This window comes from Lethenteron reissneri, chromosome 14 (assembly GCF_015708825.2).
Source record: "Lethenteron reissneri isolate LAM-NWPU_2019-01 chromosome 14, ASM1570882v1, whole genome shotgun sequence".
Classification (NCBI taxonomy): domain Eukaryota; kingdom Metazoa; phylum Chordata; class Hyperoartia; order Petromyzontiformes; family Petromyzontidae; genus Lethenteron; species Lethenteron reissneri.
In genome coordinates this window covers 9,228,119-9,249,476 of record NC_083792.1, presented here as the reverse complement: position 1 = coordinate 9,249,476, position 21,358 = coordinate 9,228,119, and the positions used below count along the sequence as shown (strand labels likewise).

The following is a 21,358-nucleotide window of genomic DNA, read 5'->3' as shown; positions in this document are numbered from 1 at the left end:
CTTTAATCCCTTAGCCACCCGCCCACCTCTGGGTGGCTAAATGTTAATTGCACCAATTTATTTACACGGCCAATTAACGTGACTTATGGGACAACCCACTCATTTGTAAAGGTTATCACATAATTTACTTTCATTGGCAGTGAAAAGAGATTGGTGCCACTAGAGTTTATCAACCTCGGGTGGGATCAACATATGAAGTGCCTACACACATGGACTAACAGCTGATTTAAGTGCAGCGAAACTACACACCAGACAGTGATGCGTTACCACTAATATCGTAACTGCGAGGTAGATTGCCGTGGTTGTGCTGTATCAGTCTCCCATGTGTATTCGGGTTGAACCAAGCGAGATGTCGACACAGTGACGAGATGTTAACTACCTCGCCTGGTATGCAGGAGGTCGTGGGTTTGATCCCGACCGCGACGCCTGCTCTATATTGGGAGTTTGCGTTTCTCCCCATGGTCGTGTGGGTTTTTCCCCAGGGCCTCCGGGTTTTCCCTCCACACGTAGAAACATGTGTTTTAGAGTATTTGGCTGCTGTAAATTTCCACACAAGCCACTTCGTTGAGCTATCATTTGTGGCGAGGTCGCTTCTGAAAAAGAGCTACATAGCTCAGTGGACCTTAGCTGGTAAAATAAAAAAGTTGAAAGTTTTATCTTAGTTTTGTTCAGTTCCAGAGATCAATCATAGCGCAGTGGGAAAACCACTGAGACCGATACAACCCAGAACACTTACCGTATTTTATGTCAGGTACGGTTATCGAACTTTCAGCAATGTTGGTTGAAAGGATGACCTAGTGGGTCAAATCAACGAAACACGACAAACAGAAACAGTACTTTCGTCAGTAACTTTTCAAGCGCAGGATATTTTTTTTTTTTACTTTGCGAATTAATTTACTTGGCTCATCCGATTATTTACGATCTTATTACCCAAAGCGATCGTTAACACGAAGGGGTTGTCACCCGTGATTATTTTCGAATCACTCCCGCGGTTGAGCCAGCGGCCGTAGCGCAATTGCCATAGGCCCTGGTGCAATGAACGAAATGCCCGACCCACCCCCTACCTCTTCGTAACCCGGGCATGGGACCCACCTCTAACCATTACCCAAGTTGATCACTCGTAGAAAAAAAATAAGAATACTCGAATTATCCGGAATGAATGAAGACGAGTTTTTTGACAAGAGCAAGCCAAATGGCCCAGAGGATACGGCTTCTTGCCTTGCGCAATCCACACGGCACCGGGTCAAAAACCATTTTCTGTTCTTGCGGAGTGAGCGACGAGTGAAGCGGCAGCAGCTTCAGGCTGCGGAGACAATCGGAGAGATCAACACCCGCCGTGTTCACACGCACGTCCTGGCAACCCCCCCCCCCAACGCTGCCGTGCCAGCGCGGGTGGGGGGGGTGGGGGATTCAAACCCAAACGTGCGGCGGCCGGTGAGCTCAGGGGTCTCGTACTCCCACTCCATCCCACTCCCTCCCACTCCATCACACTCCTTCCCACTCCCTCCATCCCACTCCATCCCACTCCCTCCCACTCCCACTCCATCCCACTCCCTCCCACTCCCTCCCACTCCATCCCACTCCCTCCCACTCCCACTCCATCCCACTCCCTCCCACTCCCTCCCTCCCACTCCATCCCACTCCACACTCCCTCCCACTCCCTCCATCCCACTCCATCCCACTCCCTCCCACTCCATCCCACTCCCTCCCACTCCCTCCCACTCACTCCCACTCCCTCCCACTCCCACTCCATCCCACTCCCTCCCACTCCCTCTCACTCCATCCCACCCCCTCGCACTCCCTCCCTTGTATCTCTGGGCTTCGAGGCGTTTGTTACATTAGGGCACATTTTAATAAATGTAGGTTGTTTTTGTTGCGGTACTGCAAGAGAGCACTGAGCTGCCATCGCGGAGATGCCAAGTTCGAATCCAGGCAGAAGCTCGTTGATGGGTGTATCTTGAACCGTACGTAACCAACCGTGCTATCCGAGGTGCGGGAAATTAGGGAGGGTTGAGTGTGACGAATACCAGAATGGGACACGTATCTGGGAATACTGGGGTGTGGATTTACTTGCACAGTTCTGAGATAACACATCCACACTGGCACACGGAAACTCCCCACGACTATCATATCGGCTCGAATGTCCACGATCTCACCATATCTTGGAAGCTAAAGCAGGGGGTTGGAACCTGGTTAGTATTTGCAAGGGAAAGTGCCTGGAGGCTTGGCGCTGCAAAACACGAGCGCTCCACCCACCTGGTCATGTTGACGCTCAGCCACTCCATCATCTCGGTGATTTCTCCGTAACCTGCAGATGTCCCACGCCACCACCCCCACAATGACTGCACGACGCTCGCATGCTCGGGCAGAGGACACGCGACGGTTCACGACAGTTCAAACAGTCACGATTCGATACACTGTGTAAACATTTTTTTTTCGTTCCTGGGTAGTGTTATTTCCTCATTGCATATGCCTCAAAAGTACAGAAAATGGCTATGATTCCCCACAAACGTTGCTTTTGTGACCAGGACAGTGATATTTAGAAATGTACCTATTTTCCAGAATATTCCAGATCGATTCAGTGCTGAGTAAACTTGGAGTAACTTCTAGAACATTATAGAACTTTCCAGTAATATAAATCGTTGTATAAATACAGGGGCCTTAAGCCCACCAGTTCAGTTTAGTTCCAGCTGCCTAAGTGGATACATATTTTAAATTTTTCTGAGATGGCATGAAGAGGCTGCAAGCATCTGGCAGACGCATTTTGCTATTCCTACGGCCAATATATCAAGACAAGAGTGAAAAAGTACTCTGTGGAAGCATCTGCTAAGATGTATGAGGCCTACAAGGCATATTTTGGCATGCCTGTCGGGAATCAAGACAAACCCTGGGCACCTCATTTCACCTGCGTGCAATGCAAACAAAACTCTGGAAGGTAAGAAGTATGACGAGCACGGCTGGAAGGTCATCGGAGACTTCAAAATGGTGGCATTCCTGATGGGTCTCCAAGGCGGTTTAACCAAATTTCCCTGCTATCGTTGCCTTTGGGACAGCAGGGACACCAAGGCGCACTACCACAGGCGGGACTGGCCACAGCGGACCGAGTTCTCTGTGGGGAGGAACAACGTCAAGTGGGAGCCACTGGTGGACCCCCGGATGGTGCTGATGCCACAACTGCACATCAAATTGGGCCTTATGAAACAATTTGTTAGAACTGTAGAAAAGGAGTCGGCAGCCTTCAAGTACCTTCAAGACTTCTTCCCTGAGCTTTCTGAGGCAAAGGTCAAAGCCGGTGTCTTCATCGGACCACAGATAAAGAAGATCCTGGAGTGCAATGAATTCCCCAAGAAGCTCACTAGTAAGGAGAAAGCGACTTGGAACAGCTTGGTCGCAGTGGTTCGTGGCTTCCTCTGGGCAATCACAAGGTCGAAAACTATGTGGAGCTGGTTGAGACTCTGGTGAAGAACTACGGCACAATGGGCTGTAGGATGTCCCTCAAAGTCCATATCCTTGATGCCCATCTTGATAAATTCAAGGAGAACATGGGAGCGTACTCGGAGGAGCAAGGCGAGCGCTTCCACCAGGATATGCTGGACTTTGAACGCCGCTACCAAGGACAGTATAACGAGAACATGATGGGAGACTACATTTGGGGGCTGATTCGTAAAAGTGACTTACAGTATTATCGTAAATCTCGAAAAACTACCCACTTCTTAATCTTTTGTAGTAGTTTTTGTATTACTTTAATATAAATACATGTTCATTTTGATTTATGTTGTTTTTTTCTGGCTTTACTGTGAACGACAAGACACAAATTCGCCCCTTTTCTAATTTAAAATAGGTAACTTTAAAAATATCACTGTCCTGGTCACAAAAGCAAAGCTTGTGCGGAATAATAGCCACTTTCTATACTTTTTTGGCATAAGCAATTACAAAATAACACTTCCTAGCCTGGAACAAAAAATTGTGTTACATAGTGATCGATTCCTTTTTGTCGTCTAGTTTTTACAATCTCGTTTGTAAGGTGTTGCTAGCTCCGTATCACCGAAACCAAGGCCGAGATGTAGCCGAATTCCTGGGAATCTCTCAAACCTCAACGTGACGAGCGTCGCGCCGATGCAACGGCCGAAGCACGACGTTTCGAGGGGCGACACACTTACTCGATAACATCTTCACGCAACCAAATGTCTGCCGTTTAGTTTTATCGAGCCAACTCGCACTGCTGCCCTCTAGGTATCATTATTTAATAATGGACATTTGGGAACACCCTGGCTATTTCACATCAACTTTCTCGGCTACGCCGAATTGTACGTTCGTAATAAATCTGTTCTCCCGGAATTGCAATGTTACGACTGCGTCAACAAACGGCGCATTCCTAAAGCACTACCGGGAGACTCCCGCTCCCTGCCCTTTGACCCAAAGGCCGATGGGTGCTGGGCAAAAAGACACGTGGAATATTTTATTTTCATCCACACTAACCACCTGGGGGGGGGGGGTCCCGGTTCTCTGCTCCAAATACTACTCCGTATACGATACTATGACCGCCACAGCTTCGTCGGGTCTACCCTCCATGAACTTATTACCGCTACAACTAATGAATTACACAGGCTTGAAAATAATTTGCACACCGATTTAGAATTTTTGTTGTTGTTGTTTAGCCTGAAATGTATTGAATTTCACAGGAGCCGACACAGGGCTCCCACCCCCTCCACTCCTCCTCCTCTTGAGAACGTCCAGTCCGACACACGGGCGGGCGCGTCGTCATCGCGAACCGCTAAGCAGACTCGAACACCGACGGAGTAGAGGAACGCTCGAGGGACCCCCCCCCCACCCCAGAGCCGCCAGAGGTTCCCGCCACGAGTCGTGTGCGTGTTTGGTGTGAGATAAGACGAGCGGCAAAGCGCGTACCTGGCAGGAACACGAGCACGCTGCCAAGCTCCTGAACGTCAGTCTGCAGGCTGCAACACAACGATAACGACTTGCAACGAGCGGACGCGGCGGTCTCCCCCAAACGCCGTGCGCGTGCAAGCTTACGCGTGCACTTACAAGTAGAAATACAATTCAACCAATTTGTCGCAAAATGTTTTTAAGGTCACGAAAAGAGAATTCCATTGTCGAAAGAGCATTTTAAAAACACTTTCAGGGAAACCCGTCGATTTTGCAGGAATTAATGTTTAATCGCGGGCAATGGCTTGGCTTGCGTTATCGAGGACAATTTGTGAACGGTATGGTAGAATGCTTATCAACCGCCAAGAGAATTGGGAGAAGAGACGCCGGGCCATCTACCAAGGACAGAGAACCGTAGCGACACCAGACACCACTGCAGTGCACGATAGCTGGCGCCAAACTGTGCCACACGCCATCCCGCATGGCTTGGTGGGAGTCTCGGTACCGATAAAGTTATTGTTTTATTTTTTTATTCCGATTCCGTTCTGATGACGTACATATACGTCACTGGAACACATGTGTACGTCATCAGAACGGAGAAAAACTATGACGTACACATACGTCATCGGAACGGGAAAGGGTTAACAATGCACCTGTCATGCGATATGTGGGGAAAGATGGTGGGGGAGCAGGGAGGAAAAGAGCGGAGGGGGGGGAGGTAAGGATGGGAGGATGTATTACAAAGCCAGGAATGTAACCCCCAACGTTCAAAACAGATCCATCTCCGTCGCACCACGTACTGCGTGTATGCCTCCATGTCATAAAAGCTCCTGATGAGCTTCTCTGTGATGGCGTAGCTCTCACGAGCGATGCTTGGGATGCACAGGTCGAAGATGACCGCCTGGCAACACGAACCCGCGATACGAACACGCGAGGTTAACGCACGCGGCAACGAACGCCTGGCGCGAACGCACGACAGGCGACACGAGCACGCGACACGAACAACGCACGGGCACGCGACACGAACATGATTCAGTTGCTGGAGAATCTCCCGGCACGTCGGACAAGCAGGTGCAACGGGTAAACGCAGCAGAGAGCTGCACGGGCATTTAAAATCAAACGCACTGGCGCAGCGTGCGGACCAAAATTTGAAGCGCATCAGAGCTGGCGTGTGAGAGCGTGGCGCCTTGTAAACCACCTGGGGTGGTCCCCCCCCCCGCCCCCGTTTATCGGGTCGACCTTTGCGGCGGTTGTTACTGTGCAAGGACGTGGCGGGACCAGTAAGCGGCTTGTAAGGCCGACGGCTCGCACGCAAAGGTCGGAGCGTTTAGCCCAGGCATCTCGGAGAGGTCTCGGGGACTGACGGCACAGCAACAACTCCCGATTGGACTGCTGCCACCGAAAAACACAAAGTCAAGGTCGACCCCCGTGCGCAAGCTGTCACTCACTCTGCCTGCAGCGAGTTTTAACCCTGGCCGAGCCATGCTGTGGCTTTTGCTGGGACAGCCGTGAACTCGAATGCAGTGGGCGTGCGGGGAGCGTTAGCGTGGTGGTTCGCGCACTGGCGCACCCAATTTCTATTTCCGCTCACGATATGTATGTATTTTGAACTTCTTTCGTGCCGTACGTAGCCAACCATGCTAATCGGAGGTGCGGGAGGGTAAGGACAACAAACTTAACAAAAAAAGCAGTTCGAAAGAAATTCGTTTTCAATGCAGATGTAAAAGTGCATAGCTCCAGTGGCTTAATAATATCAGAAGGAAAAATATTTGAACGGTTCTGAACCGCCAATAGGTTCGCGCCGACTTTAATACGAGTAGCTGGTGCGGCGTGTCAACATCAGCACTGGGAGACAAAGGTGGCCGGGTGTGATGTTAGCTACACCACACTTCGTGTGTTATGCCGGTCATAAGAAACGTCCACAAAAAGCACTTGAACGCAACAGTCTGTTAAGGCTATATGGGGGACATTTGTCATTGTAGTAAGAAAGTAACTACAGTATGTGTAGATTTACTAATTAAAATAGATTAATATCATATATTATTCAAAAACAAAGATCCCATGTATAGCCTTAACAGACTGTTGGGGCAAGTGCTGTTCGCGAGCACCTATGAAGGCCGGCACGGCACACAAAGGGTTGGGTGGCCAACACCAGGCCTGGCCGCCTTTGTCTCCCTAGTGGCAATGATTTTACACACAGGTACTTATCTGAACAGGCCCAGGACCTGATCAGATAATTAATGGTCACTGGTGTTGGGCATGAGCAGCACACTAAACCGCTACACTACCGCTCCCCACATAGTATTCATAAACACACACATTTATACAGGTGGTGAAATGCATTTTCATATTGGGACATTTCACGTTATGCTGTGGCACCTTCGATTAGCATGGTTGGCTACGTATGCCGCGAAAGAAGTTCGACAAACAAACATACAAGAGTGCTTGCCATGGGGAAATTATTTTAATGCAGCAAATGCACTTGTGAAAAGTCAATATGTGCCCATTCTTTTCCCCAACCTGCAATCAAATAATTTGTTGTTGCTAAAATAGGCACCTCCTGCCGACCATACTTGCCCATTACAATCCTCTCCTGTAGCACACAAAATGCAGCTTGGGGTGCTTTAAATGCAGCTTTTTCGTAAGCTCTAATTAATGCTTGTTAAAGCATTTAGCGAAGGCTTTTAAAATCCTCGTCTCAATTTGAAGCGCAATTTTAAACGGTGCAATTTTCCTGTCCATAACATTGATTTAATTTATACTTTCATTTCAATGTTGTGTGACATCTCACGATGCACAAAGCAACGTACTTGCTGCTTGTTCAAGTCACCGAGTAATCGGTAACTTGAATGAACTGCATATGCCAGGTTTCTTCATAATAGTTTCTAAATATCGAATAATTATACTCAATAACCAGTGACTTTGCTAATCATTAACAGACTAATTTAACACGAAGGCTTTCGCGGCCGACATTATTCGTGATACAATTAAAAACGAATTTCTTCTAAATTGAAAACTCATTTCACAAGAACAAAACATGAATAAAACATGTAAATGTGTTACTACCTTTGCACCACCGGTGTGTGTTAGAGCAAATTCTGAACATTTACAATGAGAAAGTTTCGCTGGAGATTACTACCAACTTGATCATGATTAATAGAGGCTGGGGAGACACAGCCCATGCCATCCCCTCTCACCTGGGCAGCCCAGTCTAGGAAGTGTCGGACACCTTGCCCAACAATCCGCAAAGCAACCCAGAAACACACTGGGGGAGCCGTGTACCAGTTAAGCAATGAGGAAAACCACCACCAACAAAATCTTACACTCTCTAGCGGTGTGACATTGGCTCGCTTGTGCCGTGTGGAGAAGAGGGAAGGAGGGGAAACAGGCCAGGAAGGAAGGCGGCCAATGGAGCCAGCGATGGAGCCAACTATGGAAGGACATGCAGGGGTGAGTGTCCGGTAATGGTTGGTGCCCTGACCTCGCCGAGAGAGATGGGCATGTCCTCCAGGTAGTGGACCTGCACCTCGTGGACTTTGTCTCGCACAAAAATCATGGGCGCCGGCTGTATCCGATCCATCAGCGGCATGGAGAAGTACGACGCAAACTCCTGGCAGTCGATGGTGGCTGACATGAGGATCACCTGCGGTTGGTGAGAAGGGCAGTGGGGGGGGGGGGCAGCCGGCGGGACAGGGACGAGTCATGAAGTCGTAACTTCAAATTGATTCTTACGCTTTACACGAGACGTCGAATCACGCGCGGGTAGAAAAAAAAACAACAAATATTTATGATTTACTGTGCAATCATCTTCTTCAGCGGCGCTCTAGCGCCAGGCCAGCGGGAAGAGAGCCAAGTGCCCTTGAGACACGTGGAGTCCCCCTAGCACCGCACCCCAACCCTAGTCAGGTGCCTGGCACTGCACAGGAGGCACCGCACCCCTAGTCAGCTACTCGGTGAGACGGCCACACACGAGGGACAGCCATGAAGGAGGCTGTAGCTCTGGTGTGGGCCAGTTTTCAGGGCAATGCGTGCCTTAGCACAGCATGTTTGTTTGTGTGTTTTACCACAAGCATGCGTGTGGTTTTTAATGCAGACCTGATGATGCCTCGTGATAGGTGTCTATTTGGTGTTTGGACATCTGAACACCTCTTGTATTCTTGCCGGGAAGGGTTAAAGCCGATTCATCATCTTGATACCGGCAAAAAGGGGTCCCCCCCTCATTTATAAAAAACTATCTTTACTAGCCGGCTTTGCCCAAGACCTGGATTCTTGTCTTGGATTAATACACGGCCTACGTGACATCAGCAGGCACACTGCGTGACGCTGCCGCATGCGGGTGACATCACAGATGTGACGTCACAGCTCGCTTTCCGTGCTAAATATATCCATTATTGCGCCCCACTCCCCCCCCCCCCCAAAAAAAAATACAAAAGTGTATTTTCATAATTTTTGCATGGTGTACAGTCTGGAAAGTACCCACATGGCAAATTTCCAGTTTGTTGCATGTCGGCAAGTACGCTAAACATTTGGAACAAACACACACATTCACAACTTTGCCTTTAACATATATGGAGATGATAGATCATGTTCCCTAGTCACACCTGCACCGACCAGTATGGAGTAGTATGGGCAACCTCCCATTGTGCATAGCTCTGTGCTCGATGAAACTGGCAATCAGAAATGGATTCTTGTCAATAGATCCTTGCCTCAACTGGAGATAGATCCGTACTTATTAGCACGGTTGGCTATGCCCGGTGCGAGATAAGTTAAATATCCATACATACATTGCCCATGCCTAAATTCAGTTGTGAGTGATATCTGAACTGGTCTTCGTACCCCCCCCCCCCCCGCTCATCACCACCCTTTCACCAACACGCAGTGACCAGTGTGGTGAAGTATGGTCAAACAACCCTCACGACCGACATGGCGTCGGCAGGAGGCCATCGACCATTGGCGGTTTGGGAATGGCTGGATATTTCATTTTTATTCCAATAACAATCAGAATTTTAACGATGTATTTATTTATTCGTAAACTCCTCTCGGAATCTCGAGACATTTCTCAGCAGAGTCCTGAAATGGAGCGATCGGCCAAAGTCAATAAATATTTGAAACATGGAAGGACGCAGAGGTGCCCGGACAAAACCCACCATGTACACAGGGGGACGATATTCTCAACGACCCACGCAGCAGGGCGAGGAACACAGTTGGCTTTACCGTCATCTCCTATGTGTGTGTACACGTATGACGAACTTCTTTCACACTGTACGGAGCCAACCGTGCTAATTGGAGGTGCGGGGAAAGGACAACCAACTAAAGACAAAGAGCAGTTGAAAAAAATAATATGAGTTTTCCATCTGGATTTAAAATGCATCACCCCAGTGGTTACCTAGTATCCTTCCAGACAGCGGCAGAAGCGCATCTGAAAGTGCTGGATGCAGTGACCAGCGTCTTTGTTCGTTTGTTTAGCCACAAGCCGCTGCTGCGAGGATGACCGGACTTGGCGTGATGGTTTACGCTCTTTGACGAGATCAGCGAGGTACTGTGGTTCATTTGTGGCAGCCCGGTGGGTGTGGAGCTTGACAAATTTACATGACCCACAAACCCTGGTTTCCACAACTCTCTGCATTATTACAGGCATGAACGTACCGGCAAACACAATCGGTAATATTTCACTCTAACTCCCTTTGGACTGTAACACCGGTTGGCTTGGAATACAAACAAAAAGTAAAAAAAAAATGATGATGAACACCGAGGTGTCAACGTTGCACGTTGCTTCATCGGTGTTTAAGTGTTAAATAGGGCTGCCAACCCTGGGCTGTGATAAAATAATGGGGAAAAAAGATCAGGGGCTTTGTTTAATCGCTGATAAGCACAAACATTTAATTCATCAGCCCAGGGGTTTTCCAATAATGCTCAGCAACAATTTTTTAATCGTGCCAAAATTGGACTGTTTTTTTTTACTAAAGAGTCCAAATCAACAAAGCGGAGGAGGAAACATTTATCTGGAACTTCCAATGGACTGACTGAGTAACTATCACTACCTTTGTGTGAATTAACAAACTCCAACATCGTCATCAGCCACGGTCAATCCACTGCTGGATGAAAACCTCCCCAGGACCTCGACACGTACTGATGTTATCGTTTAATCCCCTCCTTTATGCGGACGTGCTCTCTCAAGACGCGGGTTCCACCGCTTGGCTGCCACGCCCCTCACTATGTTTCACAGTCAGACATCATCCCTTATCGCGACGGACCCTGCACTCGTCAGCTTACTTTTTTTTTGGGAAATACATCGAACAAAACAATTAGCCGCTTAGCAGTGATTATATTTTTTTTCACCGACGGTACCTTCAAGCAGCAACCAAGTATTTTGTGCGCTAACGCACACAGCAATCGGCCCACTTTTTGCACAGTGCGCCTGTGATGGAAATGTGGAACGGCAACTCATTACCTGTTGTATAACAACTAATTCTGTCTTTTTGGAGTGCTGGGGGTAATTGAATAAGCAGTTCTCAATTCGCCACTGCACATGGACATTATTTTATTTTTTAATGAGTATGATTTAGCTGGCGACACCCAAAAGAACAAAAACCAGTCGAGAGTTTGAACATTTAAATTAAGGCTGCTGCCTAATGTCAGTCTGGCGATGCTGTGATTCCTAAACGGTTCAAATTTAAGGACAGGATCCTCACACTCCGGCAGTGATAAATGAGCCACCTTGTACACACCTTCACGGTTCTCGAATTTGTTCGTAGAAGTTTTCTCACAAGCAGGAGGAGGAAATCCGTTTCCTGGTCCCTTTCATGAACCTGTTCGTGTCGAAACAGAAAGATAAGAAAAACGTTCGGCTGCATTGTTTTGCCATTCAAAGAGAACAATAAAACATACCCAAAGTAGAAAATCGGGTCAACACTCTCAATTCTCCGTAAATATATAAATGGCGAAGTGGCGTTTCAGATATCTCATGCTGGAAGGAAGCTCCCTGCATGTGAAGAAAAACGTCGGGCATCGTGCCGAACGACCCGCGGTACACAACCCGAAAACACGACAAAGAGAGACATTTTAAAGTATTTTTTTAAACAAAAGAAAATCGGCTCTTTCTGAGACCAAAGTGACCGACACGTGTGTGCGAGTCTTAATGTGTCGCAGCCGGCTCGCGGGTACCTGGAAGTACCTACTCGGCCATCAATAACGGCTTCCCCAAGCCCGATTTTAACTAAACATATAGACAAAACAAGGCAACTTCAACAAAGGGCTGCCGCGCCCTCGGAGACCCACCAACGCACGCACCTCGTCGATGAAGACGTGCGTGAACTCCATCATGGACTTCTCGGCGATGAACTTGCGCAGCAGGATTCCCGTCGTCATGTAGACGAGTCGAGTGTCGTCGTTGGCCATTTTGTCAAGGCCCACCTGAGGCAGTGAGAAGACCGAAGGGGGGTGAGAGAGCCCCGACTTGCAACACCGGAGGGGTTTTACAATGGCACGGCATGGCACGCACGTTTGGCCAATAGGGACAATGCCGTCCACCAGCTGTGAATGCCGTCGCAGGCCTGATTCAATGTTTACGGTGTCATGAAGGTAGCGGCCTCGGGTGGCTGAAGGCGTCAAGTGAAGGCATTACGTAAAACAAAATATACACGTAAGAAATTAATATAACCTCACGCGCACGATGTGATGCATGCATTGCGATGGAATCTATTCGAATTGGTGAATCGATGCACACCCACAGGTCTAAGGGGTGGCTTCGTGCTGGAATTTAGTCATTTACATCAAGTAAACGTCACTTGAACTTATGTCAAGTGAAACAGATTCAAGCCTCAACTCCCACCCTATAGCCTTCACAGATTGAGACACAAGCAGTGTTAGCGAGCACCTATGAAGCCTGGCACGACACACGAGGGAGGTGTGGGTGGTCAGCACCACACCCGGCCGCCTTAGTCTCCCTGGTGGCGATGTTTACACACCACAACAGGTACTCCCTTCATGTTGAGTCGACCGAGGGGATGCCCGGTGTTTGCAGTGAGCGGGAATCGAACTCGGGTCGCGGATTTCATAAGCGCGGCGTGCTTCCCTGCTGCGCTCCCGCTCACCCCCACATGCACACACACACGTGCGATCTACGTGCGCACACGCACACACAGCCACGTACCTGGTAACCGACGATGCTGCCGAGCTCCCAGTTCCGGCTGCGGCTGACCCACGCGGCGACGCTGCGGGCCGCCAGCTTGCGCGGCTGTGTCACCACGATGTTGCAGTGCGCGCCGAGCTGCGCGTGCTGGTCCAGCACGTACTGAGGAATCTGCGTCGTCTTGCCACTGCCCGTCGAGCCCTGCACCACCAGCACCTGGTTGCTTTCGATCATCTGCAGGAGCTGGCGTCGGCAAGGAAGAGGAACCGTCGGGAATATAATAATGATAAACAGCCCACTGACTAACCACTTGTTCGATAAATAATAATTTCATTTTTTACAGCGCCATTCAAGCGAATAGCATCCCATAATGCTGTACATTAATTATAATGTACAGCGAGATGTTAGCTTCCCTGCCTGGAATGCAGGCACTGGCGGAGCCAGTGGGGGAGGGGGGGGGCACATGCCCCCCCAATGATCCAATCGAAATCCCTAATTTCGATCGGATCATTGGGGTTAATTAGTAATAAATCGGCATTTTGCGACCTCCACTGCCACTTTGTAGCATATTATTACGTGCCAGGGACTATGAGATGATAGGACAATAGTCTGAGTCCATAATTGGCAAAAAGTAACAGCAAAGCGGTTTTAAGTGACTCAGAAGTTGCGTGTACAGTACACGACTTCCCCGAAGGCATTCACCTTCAGCGAGCGCGATGCCAGTCACACAACGTGGTTCGAATTCGACCCACGATTGATGGCTGCGCCATTGCCGCACACGAGTCTAATAAAAAGCAAAGTCCTTACGTACTAACAACTCCTATCATTTTTCATTTCTGGAGGCAACCAATGATGTCTGTCGTGGCAGAGAATCAAACTCGGGATGCCGAATTCACTGCACCACCATTCAAGTAATTTAATAATGCCATAGGTTTTCCACAATTGGACAAGATGAAAATATGGTGTGCTTAAACGGTCACCACAATGTTGCAGTGCAACCAACTGACACTCAAAGCGATGGCAGTGATCGTGTTGGTGCGGCATGTGTATGTCTAAAATGCTGGACATATACTGGACTGCAAGGGTATTAGATGAAATGTTCCAGAATCAAGTTGTGGGAAGCTTCCAAGTGTGCTTATTTCACATCTGCGGATTTTTTTCTCTAGGTACCCTAGTCTCCTCCCACACCAAGTTCAACACTCATGAGTGGAATTGACCACATATCCAGAACATGACCCTTCAATGGATAACCAAAGAGGCATTAGATCACCGTATTGCCAAGATTACGATACGCTCCAAAAAAGTAAGATACACACCAAACGTGTGCTCAGTGTGAAAAACGCTAAACAAATCTGGTGACAATCACGCACGCCCACCGGATGACAAGATGCACCAACAAGATTCTGCTTTACAGTCCCGAGGGTAGGAGGGGGTGGGCAGTGTGTCATAATATGGCAAATACCGTATCATACATTTCTCAATGTATGTGCATATGTTGAACTTATTTCGCACCGTACTTATGAGGGGGACAACTGAACACACAAATCAGTTCTAAAGTAAATGAGTTTTCAATCGAGTAAAAATCGTCAAAGTGGAGTATTGCCTTCTGCGCACCTTCTCGCGGTGCTTGGCGATGGGCAGCTCCACGTCGTACGTGTGCTGGAAGTTGTAGAAGCGGTAGATGTCGCAACCCACCACGCGGCCCGCCTGAGACTCCGTGAAAGCAGAGCTCGCTTCCAAGCTCTCCAGCTCGAGATCGTAAATGCTGTCCAATGTCGTGACTGCACGCACGTGGGCAGAAGAACAACTGTCATTATTTACATCGCGCTTCCCATGCCCGGGGCGCTTTGTGGTTCCCTATGGCAGCGGCAATAGCTGCCTCTGGGGTGGCAGAGAAATAAGCCTGCTTTTCAAGTGCCTAATACATTTAATATGACGGGATTTATCTTGTGCAATCGTTGTTGACCGGGTTGAACCCATTAACTCACTACACTTGAGAACCGTGGTTTTTAAGCACAGGTGGAGGAACTGAACCCAAAATCTTAGCGGGGTCAGCTCAGTTTGTGCTAGCCATCTCTCTAGCACAAACTTAATGGATGCTTCTTTTTTCTTTTACTAATAAAGGCCATTTCCCCCGGCAGTTTTATCTCCACTCGTTTTATCGCCATCACATCATGAGACGAAGCATCTGCTCGGAACTCTCGCTGAGAGCAGCGGCGACCCGTGCTGTTAGGAGAATGGCCCGCGCAAGTGGATGTAACAGAACACTACTTCTGAGATTCCCTACCCCTCCTCCAAGTTGACCTCCAAGTTGACCTCCAGTTCAGGGGCTGACTACTCACCCGATTCAGCCAGCTCAGTGACGGACTCAGAGCCGCACTCGCTCTGCTCGTACACCTCTTGTTTGCTCTGCTGCTGCTGCTGCTTGATGTACTCGTGTGCCTGGTGCTGGTAGAAATCCTGCACGTAGTCTTCATTGCAGCCCTGCTCCCCCAACAGCGTAAGCTCCTGCTGCTGCTGCCGCCGCCGCCCAGCCAATTGACGAGGCTCCTCAGTTCTGCACACGGACATTAAGGAGGCAGGAGTTTTGTGCGCGAAATCCCAGAGCTCTTGGAACGTCGGGTGATCTCTCACCAGTGCGTGAACCAAAGGCAGTCAAAAAGGCGGACCAGTACGAGGACATTGCAAACACCACAGCATAAACAGCACACATGTTAGCGCATTCATTCACACGTAACCTTAAGACTTGCTACAAGTTCAAGTGTTCCTCTTCATTATACACAGGAATTAATTCCTTGCGTGGGTCACATTTAATTCTAGTCTTGGCGATGATGGCAATGTGAAATAAGTATTTTGTACAGATACAGCGTGCTATTTTATAACCTAAATTTAACTTATTATTTCTTTAAAAAAAATAGGATAATTTTTTGCGATGATTTGCTATTTTTTTCTTTCGCTTATTTGTTATTATTATTGATTCATTTTTACTGTGACTTGTGCGTATGTCGGAGAAGCGGCGGTGTAGTGTTGGTGTTGATGAAACCTGACGCAAGAGCTTCTTGGCTCACAGGGTAAATCAAAATAAACTTCGACTACGTTCAGGAATGAAACGCCAATGTCTGAGAGTCTGCAAGCCGCGAGAAGGCTTCGGGCGAGTTTTTAGTGTTGCTATTCCTCCTTTGAAGAAGCGGATACCACAGCAGTTTACTATGTGGTCCATAGTTTGCGTTACATGGGCACAAATCGCACCGTGGCTTCTCTTTAACTTGCCATTCACGCGTTTTCATGTTACCCTAAACACAACTGATACCGCCATCGAGGTGAATTGGACGTCGTTAATTCGAATGCAATTACTATCAGAACAGCTATAAACGGATCGCATTCATTGCACACTGCATGTAGGGATTTACGCGGAAGAAACTCGTGTACTCCTGGCAAAGGAAGGCACGAGAATAGAATGCGTTGCAATGTGGGTATGGCATTGGAGAACATCAGTTGGATGGATGTACGTGGTCAAGAGAGATGAAGCTCTTCCAGAGCAGGTTCAGGTGATTTGACAAATCCAGAAAATGATCAAATATGTAACGGTCCACACAGTATTAATTCACTCTCCCTACAGAGAACTACTCAGACGGCGCGAGGATGAACCACGGACAAGCAGGGCTGGCAGCAGCCACGCGATAGTCGGTGCCAACAATTTCCCAAGCTCTGCGGTCCCCTATATAATAAGCTCTTATCGGCCAATAGATATTTACATGTGGGAGGAAACCGGAGCACCTGGAGAAATGCAACGCATACGATGGGGAGACACTCTATCCCAGGGGTCGGCAACCTACGGCTCCGGAGCCGCATGCGGCTCTTTACGGGCTGCTTCTTGACGATATGTACGTATGTACAGTATGTACTCAGATGCATTGTGGCTCTTGAAATACTGAATTTTGTACCGAATTGGAAAGAAATGGCTCTTCTTGTTATTTTGGTTGCCGACCCCTGCTCTATCCCCATACAAACGGAACAAGTGGAGTTCCACAATTTGTTCGATTGTGCAGTCCATGGGGTTTCCAAACATTTGTGCAATCCACCAACCCTTGCGCCTCCACGTTGCTGCTATTACACGCGAGCTTAGCCACCAACGCTCGGCTGATGTGGATTTGGCACATGCTCGGGGGTGGTGAAAGCATGATAAAAGGAATTTCTGGATGTTGAGAAAGCATACCTGGTAATCCCATTTCAGTGCCCTACCTTATTACATACCAATTCACACCTGATTGGTCACCCTGTGCCCTTATAAATCGAAGCGTTCATTCTACAAAGTCCCATCACAAGGGAGAAACACAAATAGACAATATCTGTTTTGCCCGTATTGAAACGTCTGTACGCCGTTTGGACCTGAAAACCCAATTTCCACGTACAAGAATACGGGTTAAACCCTACGGGTTGACAGGTATGAGAAAGTCAGATACAAACAATCAGCTCAAGTGTTGTGCGTGAGTGTAAAAGGTGCGGGAAGTCCCTATTGAGTGTGGGAGGATCCCTAATCCTGGCCACCTTGATGAGTAGAGGATGACCCCCAGAGGTGTGGATGTGTCTCCTTTATAGTTCAGGTGTTGGTATTGAGGTCCTGATTCCCCAAGTCCTTCATAATATTCATAATACACGTTTTTCGGTTGGATCGCGTTATTTATGTGTCGTAACCCTCCACCACCCGACACGGCCAATTAGCAAAAAAAGTGTCACGTTCACTACTTTAGCCCACCGGTGTGTTGAAGAGTGAAACCACGACATCATTCAGTGATATACGGGAATTACGATTTACGAGTAAAATTATTCCAAAATTACTCCGGATTCTGAATGGTCTGGTACGGGAGAAGGACCATGGGGGGGGCGACCCCAACACGAATGACACCACTGGCTGCACGGCTTCCACGTTGTGAGGTTGTTTAGCGTCGTTACTTTTAGGGGGTCCCATATTGAAGTGATATTTCTCAGTGTATGATTGCACAGGTGCCCGTGTGTTATTGTACAGATCTTAAAAAACTATATTCGTACAGATATTGCTGTTTCTAACAGGCGCCCGTGTGAGAATGTAGCGGCCCTGTACGCATGTTGAGAGGACCCCAGTGTTAGTAGGCACGTGTCGTCCAGTATTAGTAGGCACGTGTCGTCCAGAGTTAGTAGGCACGTGTCGTCCAGTGTCAGTGTGCGTGTCGCCCAGTGTTGATAGGCACGTGTCGTCCAGTGTTAGTAGGCACGTGTCGTCCAGAGTTAGTAGGCACGTGTCGTCCAGTGTTAGTGTGCGTGTCGTCCAGTGTTAGTAGGCACGTGTCGTCCAGTGTTAGTAGGCACGTGTCGTCCAGTGTTAGTAGGCACGTGTCGTCCAGTGTTAGTGTGCGTGTCGTCCCGTGTTAGTGTGCGTGTCGCCCAGTGTTGATAGGCACGTGTCGCCCAGTGTTGATAGGCACGTGTCGCCCAATTAGCCCACAACCCAGCTCATCTCGTGCACGTACGACGGCAGGGGCCGCGCTGTAGACCACAGTCCTCCATTTCTGGCCGTAGCTTTCTCCGGCAGCACTCGAATGTTCTGCGGCTTCTTGTCGACGGTGAACCAATCGCACAGGTCCTGCACGCTCACTTCGGCTATCATAGGATTCATGATGAGAGTGGAGAAGAAAGCCCCCCCCAAATCTCCGGAGTTGGAACTCGGCCTGGTCGACGAGACTACGACCGCTCCAAGCCACGCGCTTCGCCCACCCAGCAAGCACGTGGCATCCGGCGTCGACGAGGACAGGGTTACATTACGTCATTGGCGGCGTGACGTCGACGGCGGTGTGACGTCATCGCCGCACACGGAATGTCATAGGAAACGTTCCGGAATGTGTCCCGCGCGTGACGTCATTCCACATGAGGCTCCCCCGCGTGACGTCACTCCACATGAGTTCCCCCCCCCGCGTGACGTCATTCTACTTGAGGCACACCCTCCCGCGTGACGTTGCTCCACATGAGGCTCACCCCCCCCCCCCGAGTGACGACACTTCACATGAAGCTCACCCCCCCGCGTGACGTCACTCCACATGAGGCTCCCCCCCGCGTGACGTCACTTCACATGAGGGCCCCCCGCGTGACGTCACTTCACATGAGCCCCCCCGCGTGACGTCACTCCACATGAGGCCCACCCCTCTCATTAATATTCATGAGTGGGTGGATTTTTACACGAACGCAGAAGGTCGAGCTAAATTAAATAATTTATTACGCAAAGTCGCTTCAAATATGACGTTTATTGACAAAAAGTGACGGTAACAAAATTATCTACGCAGCACAGTGCTACATTTGTGCGTGACGTCACTGCAAAAGAGCCCCCCCCCCCTCTTCATTAATATGCATGCACACGTGGAAATTTACACTGACGCACAAACAGGTCGCGCACTCCGCATGCCGCACCCCTCCCCAATCACCATGCGGGGGTGACGTCACTCCACATGCCGCACCCCTCCCCAATTACCATTAGCGGGTGACGTCACTCCGCATGCCGCACCCCTCCCCAATCACCATGCGGGGGTGACGTCACTCCACATGCCGCACCCCTCCACAATCACCATGCGGGGGTGACGTCACTCCACATGCCGCACCCCTCCACAATTACCATTAGCGGGTGACGTCACTCCACATGCCGCACCCCTCCCCAATAACAATTAGCGGGTGACGTCACTCCACATGGGGCAACCCCCTTCATTAATAATCATGAGCTGAACAATTTTTCTATCGAATGTTTTTCAGATGTACTGCAATATACACCCGTCATTGGACGGGCAAACTAGCTAGTTAAAAAATAAACACATAAATATGAAAACACATACATTTTTCACTTGCAATAGAAAAGTAATTGTATTTTTTTATTTGCTATACAGCCAAATAAAACGACAAATCGCTAACCTTAAACACCCAGTCGTTCATAAAAGTTGAAGGCGGTATAGTACTATAGTAACAGAGCAAGTGTAGAATCACTGATCCAGAATTGATAGTCTGAAAGTGCGGGGCCGAAGCTACATATGTAGCTACTTTTGCTACGAGAATAATCCGGCACTGTGGTCACGCCTGCCTAGTCTTTTGGGGTGGGACGGGTGACCAATGCGCTTACTGGTATCGTAGGCTAACTGGGGAGGGGATACGTGGTGGGTGGGCAGCAGAGAGGAAAAGCAAAACATCTATTCATCTTCTTGGTTCTTTCGGTAAAGTCACGTAGAAATAAAATAATAAAAATAAAACATAATAATTCTCACGACGTTTCGGCCACAACGCAAGCAGCCGTCTTCAGGTGGAGAACAGGTCTTCTTGACAGACCTGTTCTCCACCTGAAGACGGCTGCTTGCGTTGTTTAATTTTTATTATTTTATTTCTACGTGACTTTACCGAAAGAACCAAGAAGATGAATCCCTGCAGTCACGAAAGCTTTAAATCTAAAAATAAAACATATATTGTAAATGTTGTGGATTTGCTCTACCAACACACCGGTGGGCTGTTCCAGTAACGAATTGGCACGTTCTGTTTACGTGACAACCCTTACTAATTATCTGCGTCGGGTGCTGGCAGGTTTAACGACATTTATATTTACGCGATGTCACCCAAAAAAAACCTATTATGGACAAATAATGGACAAAATCTATTGTTCTGTGCTTCTATGCTCCAATACCCCCCCGCCACCACGGATGCATGCAAGTATGGTCACCCCCCACGACCCGCACGGCGTGGGGAGGCCCTCATCAAGCAGTGTATCGATAAGGCTGTGTCGTATCAATTTAGTATTCAATTAATTGACACCGTGGTGCTCGATGAGAATTACCTTTTAAAAATGTTTCCCGATTAAGTTTAATTTTAAATGGCATAGGAATAGTTTACCTATCACTCGCAATTGAATAACAGAAATAACCTTTAATAACCAAAAGAGCATTGCAGTACTAAAATAAACGCATTTTTGTTAAAATATAAAATGCTGATGGAAGAAAAATTGTATAATGGGAGCACCTGTTGTGGTGAGGGCAATATAACTTTATTCGCACAATCTAGTAGCTACCTATTTGTGCTTTTTTGAAAGAGTTTGCATTTTAACATTAGGGTTAACAAACCCGTCTGCGAAAATGGCAGCCTGAAATATTAATTAAACATGATGACAGACAGGCAACTTGACCGAGTATTCCCTTGGGGTGGCAAGGTTTGGCTGGGACGTGGGAGGGGAGATTGCGTGTTTGGAGTGGACATTCCGACGGGTTGTATGTACTGTGTGCGTGTTAAACTTCTTTCGCACCGTACACAGCCAACCGTGCCAATCGGAGGGATGTGGGGAAA

At 48.5% G+C, this 21,358-nt stretch overlaps 1 protein-coding gene across 1 annotated transcript in view; it reads right to left on the bottom strand.

Annotated features, from left to right (window-relative positions):
* Positions 1–18,755, bottom strand: part of TDRD9 (tudor domain containing 9) — a 62,336-nt gene extending 43,581 nt beyond the window's left edge. The window contains 12 exon segments of the mRNA XM_061551477.1: positions 737–794; positions 1,219–1,303; positions 2,257–2,308; positions 4,909–4,958; positions 5,688–5,788; positions 8,369–8,530; positions 11,616–11,696; positions 12,178–12,300; positions 13,040–13,261; positions 14,633–14,799; positions 15,361–15,575; positions 18,526–18,755. Of these exon segments, the coding sequence (XP_061407461.1) occupies positions 737–794; positions 1,219–1,303; positions 2,257–2,308; positions 4,909–4,958; positions 5,688–5,788; positions 8,369–8,530; positions 11,616–11,696; positions 12,178–12,300; positions 13,040–13,261; positions 14,633–14,799; positions 15,361–15,575; positions 18,526–18,671 (1,462 nt within the window). The 5' untranslated portion in view covers positions 18,672–18,755.
* Between the last annotated feature and the right edge of the window lie 2,603 nt (positions 18,756–21,358).